Source organism: Danio rerio, chromosome 18 (genome assembly GCF_052040795.2).
Source record: "Danio rerio strain M-AB ecotype USA chromosome 18, GRCz13ab, whole genome shotgun sequence".
Classification (NCBI taxonomy): domain Eukaryota; kingdom Metazoa; phylum Chordata; class Actinopteri; order Cypriniformes; family Danionidae; genus Danio; species Danio rerio.
In genome coordinates, this window is record NC_141038.1 from 34,650,558 (window position 1) to 34,674,522 (window position 23,965).

General features: G+C 36.7%; 2 protein-coding genes across 9 annotated transcripts in view; one reads left to right on the top strand and one right to left on the bottom strand.

Annotated features, from left to right (window-relative positions):
* Positions 1 to 23,965, top strand: part of dhx36 (DEAH (Asp-Glu-Ala-His) box polypeptide 36) — a 237,013-nt gene that overhangs the window by 59,210 nt on the left and 153,838 nt on the right. For 3 of the 4 annotated variants that reach the window (XM_087292499.1, XM_087292498.1, NM_001128544.3), the window contains exons 7-9: positions 8,145 to 8,219; positions 9,675 to 9,841; positions 17,148 to 17,229. In XM_087292499.1, the coding sequence (XP_087148625.1) occupies positions 8,145 to 8,219; positions 9,675 to 9,841; positions 17,148 to 17,229 (324 nt within the window). The remainder of the gene's footprint in view (positions 1 to 8,144; positions 8,220 to 9,674; positions 9,842 to 17,147; positions 17,230 to 23,965) is intronic. The other variant, XM_087292500.1, reaches the window with a different exon arrangement.
* LOC137488299 (uncharacterized) overlaps positions 10,586 to 23,965 on the bottom strand; it is a 49,734-nt gene continuing 36,354 nt past the window's right edge. For 2 of the 5 annotated variants that reach the window (XM_087293290.1, XM_087293292.1), the window contains exon 3: positions 10,586 to 15,238. In XM_087293290.1, the coding sequence (XP_087149416.1) occupies positions 14,361 to 15,227 (867 nt within the window). In that variant the 5' untranslated portion in view covers positions 15,228 to 15,238 and the 3' untranslated portion in view covers positions 10,586 to 14,360. Of the gene's footprint in view, positions 15,584 to 19,660; positions 21,302 to 23,965 lie in introns of those variants that run through there. The other 3 variants (XM_087293291.1, XM_087293288.1, XM_087293289.1) reach the window with 3 other exon arrangements.

Here is a 23,965-nt window from a genome sequence, read left to right on the forward strand (position 1 = left end):
TCACTCTAGAACACACATTTTCTGTTTTGTTGCCAAGTAGCCTACTACATTTAGGAATATAACGTTAACACGTGATACAGCAAGTTCAAGTTCAGCCATGAACCTCGCTTGAAAACTTATATTACATCGCAAATCTGGAAACATTTTGGATTCGTGGCGAACGAGAAAGGCGAATCAATAATTAGGATGAAGCTATTTGTAGGGCTTGTTTAGAAAAATAAGTGTTAAATGGACAAACACGTCGAACCTCCAGAGCCATGACATGCGGAGCCATCTCCGGTGTCATCTAATGAACGCAAATGCCAAGCTAGTCAGCCAGGTATGGCAGGAGAGGCCTTTTCAAAAATGGCCAAATACAAAGGAGAAACTGATAAATAGTAGACGTTGATGAGAAATGGAGCAGCATATTTGGTAGTTGAACGCGCCGCTACGCAATGTAGAGCTGGTTTCCGAGAAATGCAGGCGGCGGAGCAAGATACCCTCTTTGCCACGGTTGCGAAAAAGTATCTGCATGCGCTACAGGCACACCGTCTCAGTGCTGCTGGAAACATTGTAATCTCAAATAAGCCTCCACTTAAACCGAACAAAGTCAACATGTTAAAATATGAATAGAAAACAAAAGTCGGAGAGACGCGTTTTTTTTTTCAAACAGTTTTTTTTCAAACATTATTATAAGCTGCATTGTGTTGTTTTATCAACGAAAGTTAAACAACAAACATGTTCGTTTGTACGAATATTTAGCATAACACTTCGGTCTTTTTTTATTTCTTAATTTTTACATGAAATATAAATTAACTTAGGTAGGCTACTTGGGTAATAAACTTATATTGCGCCGACAAGAACAAACTCTAAAAGGTAATGTCTAAAGCGAGAGTAGTGATATGCTATTAATGTTTGTTGTTAATATTAATGATCGTAAACACGACCTGCGTTGTATAATAAACGCCGACATTGTGTCGTGTCTGCGATTTTTTTTTTTTTTTTTTAATTAATTTTTTTATTTCTTTTAATTTTATTATTATTAATTTTTTTTCTCGTTGAAGAATAGAAAATTTATATTATCGCCATCTTCCCAGCCAGGTTTTCATCCACAGTTTCCGCTTTTGTTTCTTCTCAAACAATAAAGTTTCGCTATAGCAGGCCCCCCGGCAGGATATCATAACTGAGGGCGCAAGGGCGCAATCCCATCGCACTTGACCTGATGACTGAATTCGCAGAAAGATAATGGTTTAAGCACCAAACAAGTGGTTTAAATTGTGTTAGTTTCCTTATTTCTTTCCGTTTTATTTTAAATATTATAAATGTTTAAAGTTTTAGGTAAAAACGTAAAAATATGCCTACACATGCAAGCTAAACTAGATCATATCTGAGTCATCACGCTTCATTACCCAACCAAAATCAGCGAGGAAAAAATAAATGTTTTAAATTGTATTTAAATGTTAAATTAAATTTTAAAAAAAATTATTTAAATGTTAAATGCCATTTTAAAAATAGTTACTAAAATTAATGTGTTATTAGTTACATTTTTAGGCATTAGTGTAGCCAAACAGAAAGCCTGTCTACCTATATTATTCAGCCTGCAGCGCATGGGGTGGATCCGCGGTAAATCCACACGCACTAAATAGCCTACCTTTTTTTTATAACACTGTAAACATAACTTCGCAGGTCTATCACCTTTAAACACAAAAGGCATTTTTAAGTGTCCTAACTTGACTGCTGCTGTAGAATGGGATGTTTTTTTTTTTACTTAACTGTAAACTAGCCATGTCAAAATGAAAGCAAATATTTTTAAGGGTTCTGCGTTTTGTCAATTTTTTAGCTTAATAATAATAATAATAGTAATAATAATAATAATAATAATAATGGATATAATAAATTATAATATTATTTATAGTATAGACATTTTTATTAGGCTACTTTAATATTAATCCCTAACTGAAAAACTAATGTGAAAATGACTGGCAGCTGTGCTAAAATTAATATAACGGCAAATTTCTTCTGCATTTTTTCCCTTTATAGCTCAATAGTTTTATTCAAAGAATTAGTTAAGCAAAACATGAAATAAATTAAGCAGCGTGTCTTCGTGATATCCACTAGTCCAGTTTTCTCCAGTGTGAGTTTAGAGAGCGCCTACACTGCATGCGCATTTATGCCTGCACCAAAGCAGGTGTAAAGTCCAGCACAGAGCGCGTTAGTTGTGCGTTCAACCAACAATACCTGCTCCACTATCTCCAACACACAAATACTGGAATCCTTATTTGTGGACTTACTTTTGATAATAGGCTACTATCATTACCTTTATCCTGATTCTATTTTTATTTGTATTATTCTATTTTCTTTATTTTATTTTCTTTATTACATGTTATATTCATAATTGTTTGCACTACTGCCCTTTTTTGCACTGTCTTTGTACGCAGTGACGCTGCACTGTTTTGGCAATATGAATGTACAGTTATTTGTCATGCCAATAAAGCACCTCAAATGTGAAAATAGCCTAGGAAACAAATAACAAATCGGAGTCTAATAATAACATAAATGCCATTTTCATTTTCATACATGTGTGGGTTTTGACAATATGTGTTTAAATAAGCTATAAAGATTAGCCTATCAGATGAAATGCATAGTGAGGAATGAAATAAATGTCTCTTTTGGTGAATATTTAATTAATCTATATCCTTACTATTTTTAAAATCACCTCGCTTTGGCCCAGAGAAAGAGGCGTGCGGCACCAGCGGACCTGTGCTTTCCCAAACAAAGACGTACAGTAACTTGCGGCTGAACTATGCATAGTTTGGGGGGGAAAAAGGATATAGTGATGATTGTTTCCCAAAACCCCTAGTTTCTCTGTCGCAGATCCATCATTTGAATCACGTCACTATTAACTCTGCTTTTATTTATTATTTATTACTTCTCAACGCCGCATTTCTGTTGCGCAAAAAAAAGCTGCTGCAAATAAACAAAGTTATGCCAATGCCATTTTAATAGTTTCATGATAGTAGTAGCTAGTGTGCTTCATCTGCGTGATTCTGATTTGACATTCTTCCGCTAAACTTGCACTGTCTTGGTGTAAATGGGCTATGAACTTTTGCTATTGAGGCTAAGGCATCAAGGTGTAAATGGGCTATAGTTCTCTCTGCAACTTTCAGGTTTGAGGTAGGGGAAGTGGCAGAGGTTATTCAAATGTACCATCTTTAAAAATAAAGAAGGCCACTTACGCAGCATTTGTGTGTAATTATCTTATTTTTATTTTATTATTATTATTTATTTATCAATTCATTCGTTCATTCATTTTCTTTTCGGCTTAGTCCCTTTATTAGTCTGTAATTGCCACAGCGGAATGAACTGTCAACTTATCCAGCATATGTTTACACAGAGGATGCCAGGAGGGCCAGCTGGGGCTTCGGGGCGGAGTGAAAGGAGAGGCTGACTTTGCCCCGAGTCAGGGAAAGATGGCTTGCCGTCATTACACTAGTTTTCCAATTTCACACGAGTTACATGCGCCAAACACATGAACAAATAAATTAATAAATAAGGGAAAGAAAACATCTAGCCTTATAGGCTGGGGTCTTTTTGATTATAATTGCCGTTATGTTTCCGTTTTAATAATAATACAATTTTAATTTATTAGTGACTTTGCTGCGTCCCCCTTGATGTTTCAATAACGCATAATAATCTTTACACCATATTAAAGACACACCAGACTAAAGGTTTTCAAGAGTTTTTGTCAAGTTTAAACGGTGTGTTTGTTCATGTTTAGATGCCTGCATATGTGTGTGTGAGAGATTGAGCAAATGAGCGCTCCCTTCAAAGCTCTGTTAAGCTGCGAGCAGCTTCCTTCTTTTTGTTATTTATTTTGCTGATAATACACAATATGAATACAACAGAAAGACATAAAACTTTACGTGTCCCCTTTTGTAGACTCAAAACAATAGTGTCATATCTTTATAAAATAGCCTAAGCCATATTGAAATATAATTTAAAGAATTACAAATATCGGATATAATAAAATCGCATTAAATAAATAAACCAATATAAAACAAGCAAAAGCAACAAGGTAGGCCTTTACAGCCTACATAAATGAAACCTTTAAAGCCATATTAAACAAATGCATTTTACAAAGGCTTTTTTAAAAAAAAAAAACGATTTTAGATATTCTCTAAAAACAGTAAACACCAGAGAAGGTTTAAGATAGCCTATTATTTATAAAGTATTTGGATACGATGATAATAATCAAATCATGCAAACAAAGCATTTTTGGGGTTAGTGAACGCATGAACTGCGACCTTTATTCTGTTAACCAGCTGTGCAGTGCCATTTTAAAAACACATCAGAGAAAACTACAAAAATAAGTGTGTTATGTGTCCACAAACAAGCGTTGATGTTTTTATATGACGTGCTAAAATTGAAAAAGGAAATTTACATGAAGAGCTTTATTAGTGAAAAGCTGCTGAGCGCAACGAAATATATGCTGTTTTATTACTTGCTCTGTGCTTAAATAGTCTACTTAACACTTTCCTTAAGATTACAGAATAATATGCAACATCTAAGTGTCATATAGCCTATAAGGAATAGCCTATTATTATGTTTTAGGTCCCTCCAGAGCATTTGGGCTGAATGGTTGACTACGTCTATCAAAATGAGGATGTTATAAAATACATTTTCTACCGAGTTATTAACGGAGACCACTCGATGTTCGATGAGTCGGTCGTTGAGTAAATGAAACACACAGGCCCGTGCGATAGGCTATTATGTAGGCCTATTGCTGTACAGTGTGTCATTTGTTTGTTTCGGTTGTCTTTTATTTTAATGCTCTCGTGATGGTATGGTGTGGTTAATCTGCCCAATTTCCGCTGAAGTGAGCGGGTTGTGACGTTTAATTCCGGGGACGTTCTGGGGCCAGGGTTTGCGTGACATGCTGCAAGCTACTAGCCCTACAGTGAAAACGCGACATGATTTCGGCCTCACTGATGCCCATTAACACCTGACAGACAAGCTTTTGGTTATGAGAAGGGGGAAGGGGTCTCCACTCTTAAGTGTTTTTCACAAACATGAATACACAAAATCCAAAACTCTGACGTAGGACGGATGGCATAACAACCTATGCGTTTAAAAAGCAAACCGCATTAAATATGGGACCTTATGAAAATGAATGTTTCTATGCACAACAACTTCTGAACTGAACTACGTGTTATTTTAAATATCTATATTACGCTCCAAGCATTCGCCAAAACGAATATATTTTTACGTAAAAACACAGAACATAGCTGAATAGAGTGTTGCCTGCTTTAGACGATGGGTTAATAATTATATTATAAATGGTTATGTTCAGGTCAATGAAATAATACCTTTGATAAATAAAATATGTTCGCAAGAACGTGGTGGGCCAGTGATTCCCTGGCTGTCATCAGTGGGTTAATGAGTTCAGGAGAATTCTGCTTTGCATTTTTCTTTGGATTACTAACATCATTAAACCAGACATTTGTTTTATAAGTTAACCAAATATTCGCAGAGATTCAGCAGTTTTTTTTCTGACGCGTTTGCCATTCATGCCAGTCAGTGAAAAAAAAGTAACTGTGGTGGCCCTGTTTGCAGGTATTAAGATTCGTTTTCATCAATCTGATGCAACTTTTATTATTTACAGGACGTAAAAATGCAATTAAAAGTTTCAAATCAATTAAACTCAGTTTATAAAAAGACAAGCCTATTTTACGCATTAAATAATGAAATATAACTAATTTCCTTTATTTCTGATTAGACCATGCATTTTAGTCTGTTTTACAATTGTAATATGTGCATATGCTTTTTTTAAAAGAACATTCATTTAACAAATATTTTAGCACATCGAAAGTAATTAAATGACGTTTTTTTATTTTATTTAAACCTTTGTGCAAAAGGATCAGAAATTGATCGCGCACACGCAGGAAAAAAAAGTCATTTATGCGACACATGACTTGCATCGGTCCTATGCCACGTTTCGAGGATAAATTTGCATATAGGTGCTGCTTTGAATGGAATAAAACTATTTAAAAACACATTAAAGATTTTACTCATAAAATAAAACAATTCACAAAGGAGTATCTTATGGAAAAACACCAATTGACGGGCTCTGCTTTCGGTTTTAAAAGAATCAAACAGCTTTAAAAAATATAACTCGCTGAAGGAAAATGACAGGAAAAAAAGAAAAAAAAAAGATTAAACATATCAGGACTGTTAAAAGAACAATTCTCTTTAATATATTCTTTCGACTCCGAAACATCAGCTAAGATTATGAATGATGGAGTGTCTCTATTGCCTGCTTCAGCAGTGCGTCCTGCTGGTTATGAACGAGGAGGCGGAGAGAATGCGCTGTTTAGTTTAGCCTTGATATATTTAAATAAAAACTAACACCGAACTGCTTTTAACGCTCAAAAAGTTAAACTAAAATGCACAACTTTTGTTGGTTGCACCCGGGGGTAGCACAATGAACCTAACGCGCCATTATTTTAATTCTATATTCGTGAAGAATGAGCCATGAGATTGAGATTTTTGAAGGTGCTCTCCATTACAAGAGCCATTACAAGTAAAACAACAACAACAAAAAAACAATTTTACTTTAAAGAAGAACAGACGTTTTGAGAAAAAAAACTGAACAGAACTGAAACTAAATTATTAAAAATAAACTTGCGGGACTTAATTTATGTCCTGTGGCAACATTATTTTTATTATACTTTAAGTGATCTGCTTGAAGTAGGTCACATTTATCAATGGTAAGTTTTAGCCTAAGTTTACATCAATAACATAATGTGCATTGTCTTTTACCATACAAAAAGGAAAAAAAAAAAAAAAAACAGTAACACCCTAATCATATTATTTCCTTATTCAGATTAAGGCAAATAATTTAATTAATGGTGTTCATGTAAATTAGTCGGTGTCAATTTCATCTCTCGACATTTAAATGAAATAAAAAGCTATGGCAGGAGACCCAGGAGAACTCCATCGCTGACGCGAGACATACAGTTTGGCAAAATGTACTTGGAGTAAGCCAAATTCTTTCTAGGGAAATGTCTTGTGGACAGACGAGACCAAGATAGAGCTTTTGGGTAAAGCATATCATTCTACTGTTTAGCGAAATAGATTGAGGCCTACAAAGGAACGAACACAGTATCTACAGTCAAATATAATGGAGGTTCAAAGATGTTTTGTTTTTTTGCTGCCTCTGCCTCTGTTTTGCTGACTTTGTGCAATGCATCATGAAATCTAAGGATTATCAAAGTATTTTAAGTTGAGGTGTAGGGCCCAGTGTCAGAAAGCAGGTTTTGCATCTAAGATCTTGGGTCTTCCAGCAGGACAATGATCCCAAATATACTCCAAAAAGCACACAGAAATTGATGCCAACATAGCATTGGAGAGTTCTGAATTGGCCAGCAATGAGTCCAGATCCAAATCTCATTAAACACCTGTGAAGAGATCTTAAAATTGCTCTTGTGAAAAGGCACTCTTCCAATTTGAGACATGAAGGAGTTTGCAAAGGAAAAGTGGTGCAAATTTCTGGGTGAGAGGTGTAAAAAGCTTATTGATGTTAATAGGAAGTGACTGATTTAATGCAATACTTTTCTGTGAGAACCAGTTTATTTTCTGGAAAAATTCCAGGAGTGCCAACAGTTTTGGCCATTACTTTATAGCCTCAAGTATGATTTTGCAATCTATTAAAAATAGAATAAAACAATAAACTTTACGATTTTTTTGGCAAATTTGGCATGAACCAATTAACAACACTAACAAAACATAATTTTCCACTGTTTGCCTTTCATGAAAGTTCAAAGATAAGTCTATGTTTGCAATTATTGAATAAAATGTAACAATACTTTATATTTATAGCTGTGCGTGCGTGCGTGCGTGTGTGCGCGTGTGTGTGAGTGTGTGTGTGTGTGTGTGTGTGTGTTTGTGTGTGTGTGAAAATTCTTAAAATATTGATTATAAAATATATTATTCCAATAAAATAGTCATTTAAATAAGTTAAATAATCAATCATTTTGATCTACATAAAAAAATATTAGTTTGTGGCATCCCTAATTGTAATTGAAGTGAAATTTTACCCTCACATTTTTTCCACTATTTTATTTGTCCTAGTATTCACCCCTTCCACTCTCTGTCATTGCTTTCAGTCGGTTACCTCGGAAGCAAGGCTCATTGTTGTATTGTACAACAGGTGTTATTCTTCAGTGGCTTCACTCAGATCCGTAAGTGCCCTATACTGCTTCCCTTATTTTCTCTGTTTCAATAACCTCTTGTGCAATGTCCATGACAACTTTAAATATATGTTGCCATAAAGAAATATTGCTAAGGTGTCATTATAATTCTCATCCATTCAGAAATAAAATGTTTATTCGCATGGCTAAAAGTGTCTAGTTTTCTATTATAATGTCTATGGTGACATGTCTATGGAGTCACCGATTAAGACACAAATGTATAATGGTCACGCACGTCCTTCAGTGTTTAACTAAAAACAATGGAAATATAAGATTCTGTCTCATCTTGTGCTTGCTAGTCAGTATGAGTCTCTTCACTACACACACTGAAAAGATGTTGTCTAGTGCATCAGCTGTTATGAGTGGACCTCTATCTAGCATTTTTATTAAGGTATTTTAGTTTATTTCAGTTTCAGTATTTCAGCTTACTGAATCATACATTTTAATATATAATTATTATTTTCTATTATTTTAGGTGAGTACTGAGCTCAACGGTGCAGTATGTATGTTTAACACCCAGTAGTTGAACTCGGCATTGCACTTCTAGATCAAAACAAACGCAAGCACAGGCTGAGGACAGGAGCGAGTGATTTAAACTGTGTAAATAAAAGCAACAGCATGCGATAGAAAGAATATTTTCCATATTAAAAGGAGTTTTTGTCCTTACCAACACCTCGAATATTAGAAATATTAGAATTGGCTTCTATTTCTCACATGTGAACAACAAAAGATTATGACAATAATCCCCTCAGGTACACCTCATGTGCTTTATAATTCAGAGTTAAATGCTAAAAATGTGAATTTAAATGCCTTTTTACATGACATTTATTGTGATATATTGAAAGGAGCAGACAGTTCACCTCAAATCTTGAAAAAAAAAACGGTTTGAAATTAAACTTTAGAGCACATTTGAGTGATTTAGCATGTACATTTAATAACGTTAAAGATGGTTTATGTATAAAATAGATTAAAAATATTCTGTGCCATTGAATGGCTGTATTAAAAATTATGTCGTGTTTTGTCTTGTACAAACAGCCAAATTGCTTATCCCTGTTTATCTTATCACAAAGCGTGTGGTTAGCACACAATTTAACCTGCTAACGTAATGTTTACGTTCAAAATATTTGTAGTTATATTATTTGCTAATTAAAAACCTCATTTTGAACTGAATCTGTCTTATTTTGAAGTCTGCTACTGTGCACAGGAGGTCGCATTTATGCTTTTTGAACCTTTCTGAATAAATGAATGAAACGCATGGTTTTCCACTAAGGCAACCCGGAGTGCTGAAATGTATTTGACTAAACTGGCATTGGGCAGGTTAAAACACACTGAACCTATCGAGGTGCCTACCGAATTGTGACTTCAGTGTACAATTACAAACATAATGAAATGCCTGCATTTATGTGCTCAGTTTTTTTTTTTTCTCTTGTTTTTATTTTTTTCCAGATATCTTTCTAGCATAACCCATCTGGTCCTGGATGAAATTCATGAGAGGAGTGTTCAGTCTGATATTCTTATCACCATCGTGAAGGACCTGTTAACTGCTCGTGATGACCTAAAAGTAGTCCTCATGAGTGCCACACTTAATGCTGAGAAATTCAGCAAGTATTTCAGTAAGAGAATATAAGTCATAACTCTGAATTGAGGTGTTTAATTACAACCCCAAATCAGAAAAAGTTGGGCCAGTATGGAAAATGCAAATAAAAAAGAAAGAAGTGAGTCAAATTTACTCTGTTCACATTATATTTCCAATTTGCTTTATATGTCAATGTAAACAATATGAACACAATATATTTCATGTTTTGTCTGGTAAATTTAATTTCATTTGTAAATATTCATAATATCCTGTGATTCAGACCTGCAACACATTAAAAAAAAAAAAAAAGTTGTGACAGGAGCAATTAAGGGCTAGTAATCAGGTAAAGTGTTTAAATCAAGAGATTTGAAACAACAAATATGTGAGAAAATTATTGTAACGTTTAAAAACATTTCTCCTCGAAGCAAGATAAGAAGGCATTTGGATATTTAATCTTTAACAATGCATTACATAATTCAAGGATTCTGGAGGAACTTAAGGGCATATAGGACAAGTGCGCTAGCCTAAGCTGAGCAACTGTGGTCTGATTCATGTACTTGACTGGCATGTCTGCAGTCCTGACCTGTTACCAATAGAGAATGTCTGACACATTTTGAAATGCAAAATGAGATAATGAAGACCTCATACTTTTGCCTGCCTTAAGACTTTTTAAGGAAGAATGGGACAAGATTACCCCTGAAACACTAAATCACTTGGTGTCTTTAGTCCCTAAACATTTTTTAAATTGATGTGAAAAGGAATTCAATTCAATTCAATTCAATTCAGCTTTATTTGTATAGCGCTTTTACAATGTAGATTGTGTCAAAGCAGCTTCACATAAATGGTCATAGTAACTGGAACAGTGTGGTTCAGTAACTGGAACAGTGTGGTTCAGATTTTAGTGTTTAAGTTCAGTTCAGTTCAGTTTAGCTCAGTTCAGTGTGATTTAATCATCACTGAGAGTTCAAACACTGAAGAGCAAATTCATCGATGCGTAGCTCTACCAATCCTGAGCTATGCGAGGCAGTGGCGACAGCGGAGAGGGAAAAAAAACTTCACCTGATGGGAGTGAAGAAAAAAAAAACCTTGAGAGAACCAGACTCAGTTGGGCACGACCATTTTAATTTCTCCGCTGGCCAAAAGTCTTGTGCAGAACTTCATTCGCTGTGGTTTATGCTGGAAGATGGCCTCAATGAAGACTCGTCTGTCCCTTGAGCGTCGCTGGAATCAGACACATGTTCTCCACTCGCCACGACCATCAGCGCAGCAGCAGCTCAGGATATGGCCTGGTCCCGGATATGGAATCCTTGGGATCATCACGTCGCTGGTCTTGGATCCAATCAGTGACTCCGCCTAATCTGAGGACCTCGGGATGAGTATCCCCAGGTGAAAATAGAGAATAAAGAGAATAATTAGCGTAGCTGCTGTTCATAGTGTATATAAGCAAGATGCAGAAGCTAGTGTGGAACCCGCTAGGTGATGCATTGAGTGTATGCTTTACTAAACAGATAGGTCTTTAATCTAGTTTTGAACTGGGAGAGTGTGTCTGAGCCTCGGACATTATCAGGAAGGCTATTCCAGAGTGTAGGAGCCATGAAAGAGAAGGCTCGACCTCCTTTACTTGATTTTGCTATTCTAGGTACTACCAGAAGCCCTGAATTTTGAGATCTTAAGGAGCGAGTTGGTTCGTAGCGAGACAGAAGGTTGGTTAGATAAACAGGAGCTAGATTATTTAGAGCTTTATAGGTGAGAAGTAATATTTTAAATTCAATACGAAATTTAACAGGCAGCCAGTGTAAGGAGGATAAAATTGGGGTTATATGATCATATTTTCTAGACCTGGTCAGAACTCTGGCTGCTGCATTTTGTACTAATTGAAGTTTGTTAATAGAGGATGCTGGGCAGCCAGCAAAAAGAGCATTACAGTAATCCAGTCTCGAAGTCATAAAAGCATGGACTAGCTTTTCTGCATCTGAGATGGATAGCATATTTCGTAATTTAGCGATATTTCTCAGATGAAAGAAGGCAGTTTTTGTGACATGGGATATATGGTTTTTAAAAGTTAGATTGCTGTCTAATATGACATCCAAATCTTTTATAGTAGAGCTAAAGCTAACTTTGTATCCCTCTAATTGTAAATTGAGTTGCGAGATCAGCTGTGTGCAAGATTTAGGCCCAATAAGTAATAATTCTGTTTTGTCTGAGTTTAAGAGAAGAAAATTGTTGGTCATCCAGTCTTTGATGTCTTTGAAACACTCAGTTAGTTTAGAAAGTTCAGACGTCTCGTCAGGTTTAGTGGAAATATATAATTGAGTATCATCTGCATAGCAGTGAAAGCTGATCCCATGTCTTCTAATAATGTCTCCCAGAGGTAGCATGTAAATTGTAAACAGTAAAGGGCCTAAAACTGATCCTTGAGGCACCCCATACTTTACTGGGCAGATTTGTGAAGGCTGTCCATTAAGATTCACAAACTGGTAGCGGTCAGTTAAGTATGACTTAAACCATTGTAGAGCCTGTCCCTGGACACCTGTAGACTTTAAGCGATTTATGAGGATATTGTGGTCAATGGTATCAAATGCCGCACTAAGATCGAGTAAAACTAATAGCGAGACGCACCCTCGGTCAGCAGCTAAGAGTAAATCGTTGGTTATTTTCACTAAGGCGGTTTCTGTACTGTGGTGAGCCCTGAAACCTGACTGAAACACTTCAAAAATATTGTTCGTCTGCAGAAAAGAGCATAATTGAGTGGAAACAACTTTTTCTAGTATTTTAGACATAAATGGAAGATTAGAAATAGGCCTATAGTTAGCTAAGTTGTTGGTGTCTAGTTGCGGTTTCTTAATAATAGGCTTAATAACAGCTAGCTTGTAAGAGTTTGGAACATGGCCTATAGATAAAGAAGAGTTGATAATGTTAAGATGAGGTTCTCCTATAGCAGGTAGCAGCTCTTTCAGTAATTTTGTTGGAATTGAGTCCAGCATACACGTAGCTGGTTTAGAGCTATTTATAATTTTTACTAACTCTTCATGTTCTATGATTTTGAAGCAGTGTAGGTTATTATTATGATTTAATGAAATATTTACAGGATTTGGAGTATAAGCCGGTGCAGAAAGTTTGGCATCTCCTATTTTCTGTCTAAAGCCTTCTATTTTATTACTGAAAAAATTCATGAAATCATCACTACTAATTTGCGGTGGAGTAGTTTGTTCCAAGGATGACCGATTATTTGCTAATTTAGAGATGGTGTTAAATAAAAATCTAGGATTGTTATGATTATTTTCTATCAGTTTGCGCAGGTGCTCGGTCCTGGCAGATTTTAGAGCCCTCCTATAGCTGGACATACTGTCTTTGTACGCAATTCTAAAGACCTCTAAATTAGTTTTTTTCCATTTACGTTCCAGGGCGCGGGTTGCTGTTTTGAGCGCACGAGTATGACTATTATACCATGGTATAGTTTTAATCTCTCTAGCCTTTTTTAATTTGATGGGTGCCACAGTATTTAGTGTGCTAGTAAAGATGGCATCCATACTGCTGGTTACTACATCAAGATCATTTGAGTTTGTGGGTGCATTACGAAATAGAGAGAGATCAGGTAAGTTATTTATAAATTCATCTTTAGTTGACGGAACAATAGTTCTACTAGGGCGGAGTATTGGAGCGGGTTTGCTGATTTCAGGTAAACATAGCTTATATAGTAAGAGGTAGTGATCTGTAATATCATCACTTTGTGGTATAATGTCTACGTCAATAACCTCGATTCCATAAGACAGAATTAGATCTAATGTATGCTTTAAGCGATGGGTTGGACCCACAACGTTTTGCTTTATCCCAAATGAGTGTATTAAATCCATAAACGCGAGCCCTAATGTATCATTAGCGTCATCTATGTGGATGTTAAAGTCACCTACAATTAGCATTTTATCAGTTTTGACTAGTAAGTCAGAAATAAAATCAGAAAATTCTTTTAGAAATTTGACATAGGGTCCTGGGGGTCTATATATGGTGATTAAAGCGAGAGATAACATAGGTTTTTGTATAGTATCTGGAAGCTGAACATTAAGCGATAATACTTCAAAGGAGCTAAACATAAGTCCGTTTCTCTGTTTAATATTAAGGAAATCACTAAAGATTGATGCAACTCCACCACCACGACCAGTTTGACGAGCCTCATGTTTATATAAGAATCCTGGAGGAGTTGCTTCATTTAAGCTAATATAGTCATTTTGTTTCAGCCAGGTTTCAGTGAGACAGAGTGCATTAAGATTGTTTTCTGTTATTATTTCATTAATGATAAGTGCTTTAGGTGCAAGTGACCTGATGTTTAGGAGACCAAGTTTTACGAAATTTGTATTTTCACTTTCTACTGGTTTTTCTGGTTTGATTCTTACTAGATTTTTCCTGGAGCACACAGTACGTTTATTTCTTAATCTAATAATACGAGGAACAGACACAGTCTCTATAGGATTCGCCAGATATGCGTTACTGATGTTTAAGTGGGGTGAAAGAGAGTCTAGGTGGCTATAGTGTGAATTTTGTGAATTTTTACCTGCTAGTCAGATGGTGCGAAGTAGTCTGGAGATGTTGTCCGACAGGAGTTCAGCTCCGGCTCGACTGGGGTGCAGGCCGTCAGGACGGAAGAGCCTAGGACGCTCCCAGAAAAGATTCCAGTTATTAGCAAAGAGCAATTTCTGTTCTTTACACCATGTTATTAGCCATTCATTCAAAGCTAAAAGTCTACTGAACCTTTCATTTCCTCGGCGGTAGGTAGGAATCGGCCCAGAAACGATGATCTGCGTGGCGGGCGAGGTGCGTCGAACCGTCTCGATCAGGCTCCTGAAGTCCTTCTTCAGGATCTCCGACTGCCGGAGCCCGGTGTCGTTTGTCCCCACGTGGAGGACAACGGCACCAGGGCTCTCGGCAGCGCCCAGGATGGTTGGAATCTGTGTAGAAATATTTCTCACACGGGCACCAGGAAAGCAGAAAGTACGTACTTTATTACCTTTTAAGGAGGCGGCACGGACGTGACGAACGAACGAGTCACCGATGATGGCCACATCGGGACCCGACTCGCGGAGAGGGGAGAAGCGGTTCTCCGTGGAGATCTCGAACACAGGCGGAGACGTTCTGCCCCGGGATCTGGGAAGCACCTTGCGCGGCTGCACCCAGGCGCCGTGGTAGCTGGGTGTCTGCGTGAACGACGCCTGGCTGAGCCGCGCCCCGGGTGCGCTGGGCCTGGACAGAGAAGGACGCGGGGTTGAGGTAGAGGGAATGATGTGGTTGTAATTTCCACGTACCTTAGGTGATGAGACGGCCTTAGCATTAGGTACGACGAAAAGTCGTTCCCGTAGCCGCGACCGTCTTACCACCAGCGCGCGGATCTGGGACTCCACTTCTTCCAGCTCCAGCTCCAATGCCTCCATCGATGCTTCTCCTGCACACAAGGACAGAGACGGAAGCGACATTTTACGGGGTAAAGAGCAAAGCCAGTAAGTCAAAAGTGTATGGTTAAAGAGGTCGGTAGCTTTAGCTGACCAGCGGCGCTAGCAGGCTAAAGCTACAAACAACAGGCGGATGCTCGAGGGACAGACCGTTTTTAAAGCAGTTTTGTTTGTATAAATGTATTAAGGGTTTGGTCACCCTAAGTAGGAGAGACAAATACTTAGCGAATGAGGAAGAATTTAATGATTAAGATTTAAATTGCGAGTAAATAGCAAGTCCACACTTCAAGCACACAGTGTGTGACCGAACGGAGACAGTGACGCCAGTGACGTCACTCAATAATGGCAACATTACAAAGTGGTAAATGTTTTTTGAAATGTGTTGCTTGGAACAAAATTGGAATAGATGTTTATTAAAAACAACAACAACAACAATAATAATAATAATAATAATAATAATAATAATAATAATAATGAGAAACACATTCAATTATATGCTGTTGAATTGTATGCAATAAAAAAGAAGTCAAAGCAAATTTAAAAATCACTTATTTCTTTTTTGTTGGCATTTTCCATACTGTCCCAAATTTTTCTGGTTTGAGTTTGTAAAATATTCCTGGCATTACCTCATTTTTATATAATTCTCTGTTTAATTAGTTAAGATTTTTGATTTATATAGCACATGTAACACTGTCTGGTGATCAATGTGCTTACAAAACACAATTAATAAATGTATAAAACTACTAATCATATGAATCAAACCACAAATTAATTTAAACAAAGACATGACAATAATAAATATTGACATTGTTTCCCCCCAAATTATAATGGTTTGATAGCAAAAAGATAGTTCTTAGCTTATTACTTAAAACCTGAAAAGGAAAGGTTGATCTTATTTACAATAGCAAAGTATTTCACACTTCATGTACTACCTGTTACAGTAAGTGTAATCTGCCTTAAGCACATCATAGTTACAAACAACAATAAATAATTTGTTTAAATTAAAGGCCTGTTATTCACATGGTACAAGAGGTGATCAGATAGGTAAGTGACAAAATTGCCATATATTTAGGACCTGAATTCTCAACACAAATTGGGTGTCATTGCAAAATAATCAATTGCAATTGAATTAATATTTTCTGTCTTTTTGTTTCTAGTTAAGATCTGGCCACAGCTTATTTAACCATCTGGAGATGACATAAACTATGAGTAATTCCTAAATGTAATGGGCTATAATGATTCAGTTTTATGGAAGTAAATGCATAAATAGCAGATCTCCAGATACTTGGAAAAAATAACAAAAAATAGTTCTGCAGTTAGAGAGAATCTCAGTTATGCATGTAACCCTCATTCCCTGAACAAGGAAATAGAGATGTTATGTCTGAGGTTGACCAACAACGATTTGCTTTGAAGACCAATTACTCGGAATTGTATGAAAATGGGCCAATGGCACGCCTATGAAATTGGCGAGCTCAATCTACATGTGCAGCCACTCCTCATTTAGGAGTATAAAAGGTGTATGTGACTTTAGAGCCAAACAAAGTTGGGAAGGATGCAGTTGATGCCACATTCTACCCAGTGGACATTTACTGTGACAAAAGTTCGAACCGAATCAGCATTCAACTGTTTTAGAAATAACTCAAAGACACTGACTGAAAGGGTACTATGTATTTACTATTCAAAATATAGAAATGGTTATCTTTCAGTTTTGAAATATTTATTAACCTAATACAATACTCTTCAGAAGAACATACTATTCCTTGACGCAGCATAGCAGAAGTACTAGCATAAAGACAAAAAAATGCATTAGAGGGTGTAAAGCCAGAAAATCAAAATGAGAATCAACAATTCAATAATGCACTATCAGAATCCACTGAAAATGGCATTTTTTTCCTCCTACAGATAATTGTCCCATGATCCATATTCCTGGATACACATTTCCAGTCACAGAGTACTTACTGGAGGATGTGGTGGAATTGCTTGGGTAAGCTCATTCAAAGTTTTTGTCCCAGTTAAAAATTGTAGGAAATTAATGCATTAACCCTGCTGTGTAGAGCTGCATGATATTGGAGTTTTTATTTATTTATTTATTGCTGTGATATGAATATAATTTCCCTAGATGACTTAGCTTAGATGAATAGCTCTATTTGGCATTTTGTTCATTTAGATTGACTGAGATAATCAAGTCTTTTTCTATGTGTCTGCATAAATTGTAATATTTTACAAGCATATATAAATATTACAAAGCAAAGAAAAAAAAAATTAAATAAACAACGCTTTATGGTTTTCTGGGGAATCAAATCATATTCAAGTACAGAAGTTGAACAATCAAATCGTCATTATTGTGTTAATAGTTTTTAAAAATCTAATTCTGAGATGTGACTATATAGGATACACACATTGCTATATCGATGCTCAAATTATAAATTGTTAAGCCCTCTGGGGCATGAGGGGGTTTTGGAGCACTGGAGAAATGTGGGCATGCTGCAAGTTTTTTTTCTTCTAATGTATTTAATGCTAATAGTTGACAACACTGTATTTAGAACAAACTGTGCTACAGTAATATGGTTATAAATAGTATGATTATATTTTTGTGAAAAAAATGGATATGAGTATTTTTTACTTTTAAAAGTCACTGAAATGAGGCTAAAAGGCAGATATATGTATAATGTAAATATGTATAAATCCAGCTTTTGCTAATTGATAATGGCTAGACTTTTGCCGCGAGATGATCTGAAAATCACCCTGTTTACTCATTCACGTTAAACAATGTTGATTTACAATAGGTAAGACACTTTTTTTTGTTTAAAAGACTTTATGCGTAGTAGGGGCTTTGTTATGAATTGTGATGGTCATCTATTTGTTTGTCTAGTTTATTTACAACTTAGTCAACAATATAAATATAAATAATCTCGGTCAAAGACTCACAGGGATGAACATTCAGATACATTTATCTCTGATCTCACTGATTTAGCTCACTTTCAGCATGCAGCTTTCATAGTATCAGTCCATTGTGCAGCATGCTTATGCTGACATCTGTCCATTTACATCTTTGATTCTGATTTTGTAATATTATCACTAATACTAATACTGCTCATTCACAAGTCACAACAAAAAAAGGTTTTCACACAGTACATGGACAATATTTTTCATTTAGTAAGTTGACAAGTGTTTACTCTGTTTAGTCCCTGCTATTATGGGTCTAGGAGTGAGAAAGCAACAGTGAAAAGTTTAAGGTTGGTTGGACTGGGTGTGTATCAGTTCCCTGCCTTCACAACAACACACCAATTTCAATTAAATAATTTCTTAATAGGCGATGCAGTGGGGCAGTAGGTAGTGCTGTTGCCTCACAGCAAGAAGGCCGCTGGTTCGAGCCTCGGCTGGGTCAGTTGACGTTTCTGTGTTGAGTTTGGATTGATAAAAGGGACTAAGCCGAAAAGAAAATAAATGATTGAATGAATGAATTTCTTAATAAATGTACAAAGTTGGAAAGCAAAAATAAGCTCCAGGAGGGGGGAAAGGCCAAAACAATGCTGCCATCCGCTGCATCATAGAGAGTGGACAGGCAGCATGTCAAACCTTCAGTGGTGCAAAATTCTGAAGGTGGGATGACACAACACTGATTTGGAATATCCAGTGTTCTTTTTAATGAGAAGCTCACCACTCAGTGGATAGACTCCACTTCAGGACATAGGCATGCCTCATAAAGGGTGCTCTAGCCTGACCACTGGTAGGACATCTAAGTCTTCGACGCTCTGTCTAGAAACCACCCATGGAGGTTCCAGTAATCTAAGTGGGTGCCAGAGGGTGCCCTGTCCCTAAGAAGGAAGTGCTTCCCCGAAGGAAATCATTAAAGAGTGACCATCATGAGGAGGGTGTTCGAAAACTCTGATCCGGTTGGGCCATGGAGGCGCAATAGGCGAGACCTACCCCTCATCCTCCCTGACCATGCACAGGGTCTATGCGAGCAGGCTCAATGGGGAGGCTGAGAGCCAACACATCTGTGCAGAGAAAGGAAGAATAAACTGGCAAAGGGCAGACTCGCGAGAAGCAGAAGGTTATCCTGAGCTTCTCTGAAGCATGCCCACATCAGCTGGAACATGCCAGGGTAAAGTCTCCATTATCCTGGGAGTCTAAGCTGCCATAAGAGTGCGTCGGCTGGCACAATTAAGCCTGCCTGGGATATGAATGGCATGCAGTGATTTCAGCCCCGTGACTCCAGAGCAGATTGCAAGCAAGCTGAGACACAGCCATGCTGTCCATTCTAACTATCACGTGTTTCCGATCGCGTTACCAATGGAGATCAAAAACACTGTCAACAGTATGAAGGTAAATCTGTAGAAAAACTTGAGAACTTGCAAATCTAAATGTGAGCACTTGTGATAATAATATGTGTATGTGAAATGTACACTCACAGCTCTGATGTGAACAGCTGAATCCAGGGCCGCTGCTGGCCAAAAGGGTGCCCTATGCGAAAGTTTACGGTGGTGCCCCCATAGAGGAACAAAAACACACACATTTAAACATGTATTTATTTTTTATGTACATAAATATGCATGTAAACACTCAAATTATACTTAAATATTCAAATATGTATCTAGTCTGTTACAAAATAATAGTTTACATCAAAATATTTACTGACATGTCATCTGCAGAAGCATTCCCAATTTCAAACATTTACAAAAGATAAGGAATAAACTCTGTCTGTACCTGTAGAGATGAACGGTTCTCAGTTTTGCATCCTGTACTTGTACCTGTTCAGCTGCTTTTGTCTTTGGAGCTGTGCTGGTCAGGCCACCTCATCTTCTTTTGTGACAAATTTCAGCATTGACCTCCATGTACAATACAGAAGAAATTAGTCATTTAAAGAAAAAACTCATGACATACCATTAAGACAATGGGCTAGTCGAGCACTCTTCATAATGTTTACAAAACTACAATCAAAATGTGGACTTATTTTGCACTGTAATCTATGGTGACAAAAGCGGACCCTTGTTTTCAGTATAAATCAAAGACATTTGTGTTTTTGAAGAATTAATTACTGTATTTTTAAACAAAAAACTTTGTTAACATTCAAAAAAAATAATCATTAATTAATTCATGCAATAAAAATGGTTTCTGGTCTGTGGTTTACAGTAACTTGACTCATTTTATATTATTGATCGTTCAGAAATCCCAGAATATTACTCAGTTTTGTTATTTCATTCTGTAATGGACAAAAGAGACTAAAGAGACTTTACTGTCATTGCAGTGATACAAGCAATAACAACAGCAGCAATAAGAAATGTATAGAAATAGACAAAACAATAAACATTGATAACTGCTGTCTGCAAATAATGATGTAATATATAATTATATAGCATAATAACTACATAATAATAAATAATGCATAAGAGTGGAATAATTGTGCAGTGCATGTGTATGTACAGTAGCTAGTGTTCAAGCAGAATTGTAGAGTATTGTACAAGTTAATAACAATAATTGAGTTTGTGTAATTATCAGCAACATGGGGAAGAGGGGTAAACGCGAAAAATCATAGAACATGTCATGTCTAAAGCACAATGCATAGCAGTTGTGGTGAAGTTTAAACGTTAGCCTCACTAGTTTTCTTGTACAACCAAAAAGAAGTTTTCCAGATTCGTGGAGCTTACCTGAAAGCGATGCACGCGATTCACCTTGTACTTTCTTCCTCTTCTTGGCTTCAGACTGCTGTTGTCTTATACCGGGCATTGCAACTTGCATCAATTATAATTATATGCCGCTGGTAGCGGCAACGATAAACGGACCGGGCCTCGCCACACACACGCGGCTATGCACATACTGTACACAAAAAAATTATGTCACGTTTGTTTATGCGTCCGTCATAAAATGATTTTTTTAAATGTATTGTATTAATTGTATTAATGTATCAATACTTTTTTTTTGAGCAGCCGAGATGGTGCCCCCCTCCGGAGTTGAGGCCCTATGCAGCCTGCGTACTCTGCATATAGGGAGTGGCGGTACTGGCTGAATCCCTCGATTTTGCACAAATGACAGACACGTGTGTGCATGGCAAATTTGACTGCATCTTCTCTTTACAACCACAAGTCAGCACTACCAACCTCTCAGATTCAGCAGTTCAACTACAAATCTCTCGCACTCTGACTTTTGCTACACATCTCCCGTGATCTCTGTAAGCGGGGGAGAGGCGTGGCAGGTTTGAAGCTGTTTTTTTGGCTGATGCCTGACCAATAAACAATGCCAGCAGCCAACGGGACTGGGGTGCAAAAGAATAATTTCTACAATTGTTTTATTATTTAGGGTTTACTTCAACTATTTTTTGAAAAGATTTTTTTTTAATATCATTATTTCTACGGAAATGTACATACCAGTAAAAGAGCAGCAAAGCCAGTTTATTGGCTAGAGCCAGCCAATGAAATGTGACATTTTTGTACGTAAGGACACTGGGCAGCTCATATTGTTGGAGGCCTCGAGCAATCAGACGGTAAGTTATTATTTTTAATAATTATCCATATGTTCAATACTGTTAGCTAAGCTAAGGACTGTGCTAGCTGTTTCTGTAGTTTTTTTTTTTATATACGAAACAGTTATGAGTTATGTAGGAGCTGCTTTCAATGATGTTATACAGTTCTAAAGATACGATTTACCCACATGAAATAATAATTCAATTCAATTCAGCTTTATTTGTATAGCGCTTTTACAATGTAGATTGTGTCAAAGCAGCTTCACATAAATGGTCATAGTAACTGGAACAGTGTGGTTCAGGTTTTACTGTTTAAGTTCAGTTCAGTTCAGTTTAGCTCAGTTCAGTGTGATTTAATCATTACTGAGAGTTCAAACACTGAAGAGCCAATTCATCGATGCGTAGCTCTACCAATCCTGAACCATGCGAGGCAGTGGCGACAGCGGAGAGGGAAAAAAAACTTCACCTGATGGGAGTGAAGAAAAAAAACCTTGAGGGAACCAGACTCAGTTGGGCACGACCATTTTAATTTTTCCGCTGGCCAAAAGTCTTGTGCAGAGCTTCATTCGCCGTGGTTTAGGCAGGAAGATGGCCTCAGCGAAGACTCAATATAAGTTGACTCAATACAACTCAATAAGTTGTAATAGTATTTATAGTAAATAATAAAAAGTTTTTGAACCATACTATAGTAAATTGTATTATATTGTATATACTGCAGTTTCTACAACTTCAATAAATGCAACAGCACACTGTAGTGTATCATGAACTTAATTGCAGTATACAATTAAGTTAATTGCAGTATACAAAAAAATAACAAATTTTTAGACGTGCGATTAATAAGTTAATTTTTTTAATCGATTGAAAGCACTAATATATATATAATCGCATTTAAAGGACTGAAACTTATAATTTTTTCTATTCGAGTGTATAATTAATGTAAACGCAAGACAAATACTATTTAAATTCAAAATATAATTATTAGTTATTAGAATTTTTGTTTACTTGTAACAGAGATTTCTTCATGTAAACAACATACCCACAATAAACCATCAAGATCCTGGCTTGACAGCCATATTTATTACAGAAATTAAAACACAGGCATGTTAATGCCATTTGAATTTCAAAACAATCAATGCCAATAAAGAAAACATTGATTTCCATATTGGATTCTAAGTGGACTGCAAAAAAATGCCAAAATACAGGCATTGCAGATATGGATAATAATAATAATAATAATAAAGTATTGAAAATCTGTGCATGCCCTTGGATGGGTTTACCAACTCCCATTCTATAAAAGCACAAAAGCCATATATAGGAAATAACGAGAGTTGACAAATTAAAAAAAAATACTTTTTTAAAATTTATTATTAAAATAAAATTATAATCCACACTGGAAATGTGGGTGCCTGTGTGTTTTGAGGGAGCCTAATAAATAATGAACATAACAAAAACTGCCTGCTGACAGCAATAAATAATAAAATAATAAAAGCAACGTGTCAGAGACCCTAAAAAATGTTTAACTCAACAATGAAACATCAAATGTAGCTAAAATATTTTACATTGTCAATCAAATGAACTTAAACAACTGAAAAATGCAACAAATATTAGTTTGGGCAGAACTACAAAAATAAATGTAAATACTTGACTGACACCTCATAATAGAGCGTGAGAAGCAGACATTCTTTATCATTTGTAAAATAAAGACTTGCAGGTTAAGGAAACAGCATTATAGGAGGAAGTTGCCGCGGCCTTGGTGCAGATTAAAAGTTTTAAAAAGCATATGTATAAGGACAGATAGGTAACTAGATAGAATAGACAGGAATATATTGATCTGTGCCCCGCTGCAGAGTGCATACGCAAAAGCCTGCTCTCCCGTGGTGCGAACCCGCGCGTGAGAAACAGGCGTGACTCTCGGCTATTTTGACGAATATCTATGTTACACAGAGCGTAACCTACGTTACCTACGTTACACCTACGTTACACAGAGCCCAACATGGAAGATTGTGATTGGGTCAGCCCAATGTCAATAAAGAAAAGAACCAATGGGCTGCAGATTATATCACACAGGCGCTCTGTCCAGAAAAGAAACATCTTACTTTCAGAGCGTGACAGCTCACACAGCACCGTCAGTCATTGAGGCAGAAAGACATGACAGTCTGCTGAGTGTTTTATGGGCTGATTAGATCATAAGAAGATGATCAGCCCGGCCCAAAAAGTACGTCGAAACAGCGGTAAACTGCCCGGCGTCTGCCCTGGC